The sequence below is a fragment of the Plasmodium vivax genome, genomic scaffold (genome assembly GCF_000002415.2).
Source record: "Plasmodium vivax scf_4739 genomic scaffold, whole genome shotgun sequence".
Taxonomy (NCBI): Eukaryota; Apicomplexa; class Aconoidasida; order Haemosporida; family Plasmodiidae; genus Plasmodium; species Plasmodium vivax.
Genome location: NW_001851670.1, coordinates 1 through 900, shown reverse-complemented (window position 1 = coordinate 900; position 900 = coordinate 1). Strand labels below are relative to the sequence as shown.

The 900-nt window shown below is 20.4% G+C and overlaps 1 protein-coding gene across 1 annotated transcript; it reads left to right on the top strand.

Annotated features, from left to right (window-relative positions):
- Positions 1-437, top strand: PVX_041190 (variable surface protein Vir35, truncated, putative; the record flags this gene model as incomplete). Its single annotated transcript, XM_001612291.1, has 1 exon — positions 1-437. A coding segment is annotated over one exon (437 nt), but the record flags the coding sequence as incomplete, so codon positions are not given.
- Between the last annotated feature and the right edge of the window lie 463 nt (positions 438-900).

The following is a 900-nucleotide window of genomic DNA, read 5'->3' as shown; positions in this document are numbered from 1 at the left end:
TTAAAAATACTTATGCAAAAAAAAAAGGATTAAAAAAATTAGATTATTATTGCGAACGAAAAATATTCAATAATATTGATAAAATATATAAACTTGCTGAAAATGGAAATTATGATAAAAAAACTTTTAAAAATATAATAATTAAGAAATATGGATATAAAATTATTTTCTTTTCTTTATTTTGTTTGCTTGGATCAATAGTTCCTATATTAGATTGGGCTAATGTGAAAGTATCACAAACGAGTCTACAGGATTTGCAATATATAATACCTGATTTAAGTTGTGCATTTTTCATACCATATTGCATTATATTTATATTAACTATTCTTTACACCTCCATTAAAGTTGTAAAATATGAAAAATTAAAAGCTGGAAAAGGTAAAATGAATAGAAAAGAATATATTTGCTTCTGTAAAGAAATTTTTAATATAAACTAGTATAGGTAATATATTTAGTAATAGAATTTGATATAAATACATTTTGTTATAATAAATTTAATAAGTTCCAAGAAAGGTGAAAAATTCTTCTGATATAAAACGCTAATATTTATACTAGTTTATCTATACTGGAATGTTAAACTTTTCCTCTGTATTTTATATTATTACATTCACTTGAATCGGTAGAGTAACTAATGTTTGCAGTATATGTATGATTGTATTATTTTTTAATATATAAATTGAAAATGTATATTTGTAAGAATAAGCATACCTTGGGTATAATAAAAATATTTTTAATGAATCATATATCCAGATTATATGTCTTATCTGTTTTAATTATTCGTAATATTTTATATAAATTCATATTTGTAAATTTCCATGAACATGCTTATTAGTTTATACTTGCTATTGTAGTTATATTATTCTTGTTTATATTGTAACGTTTATTTTATAAAGGAATAAA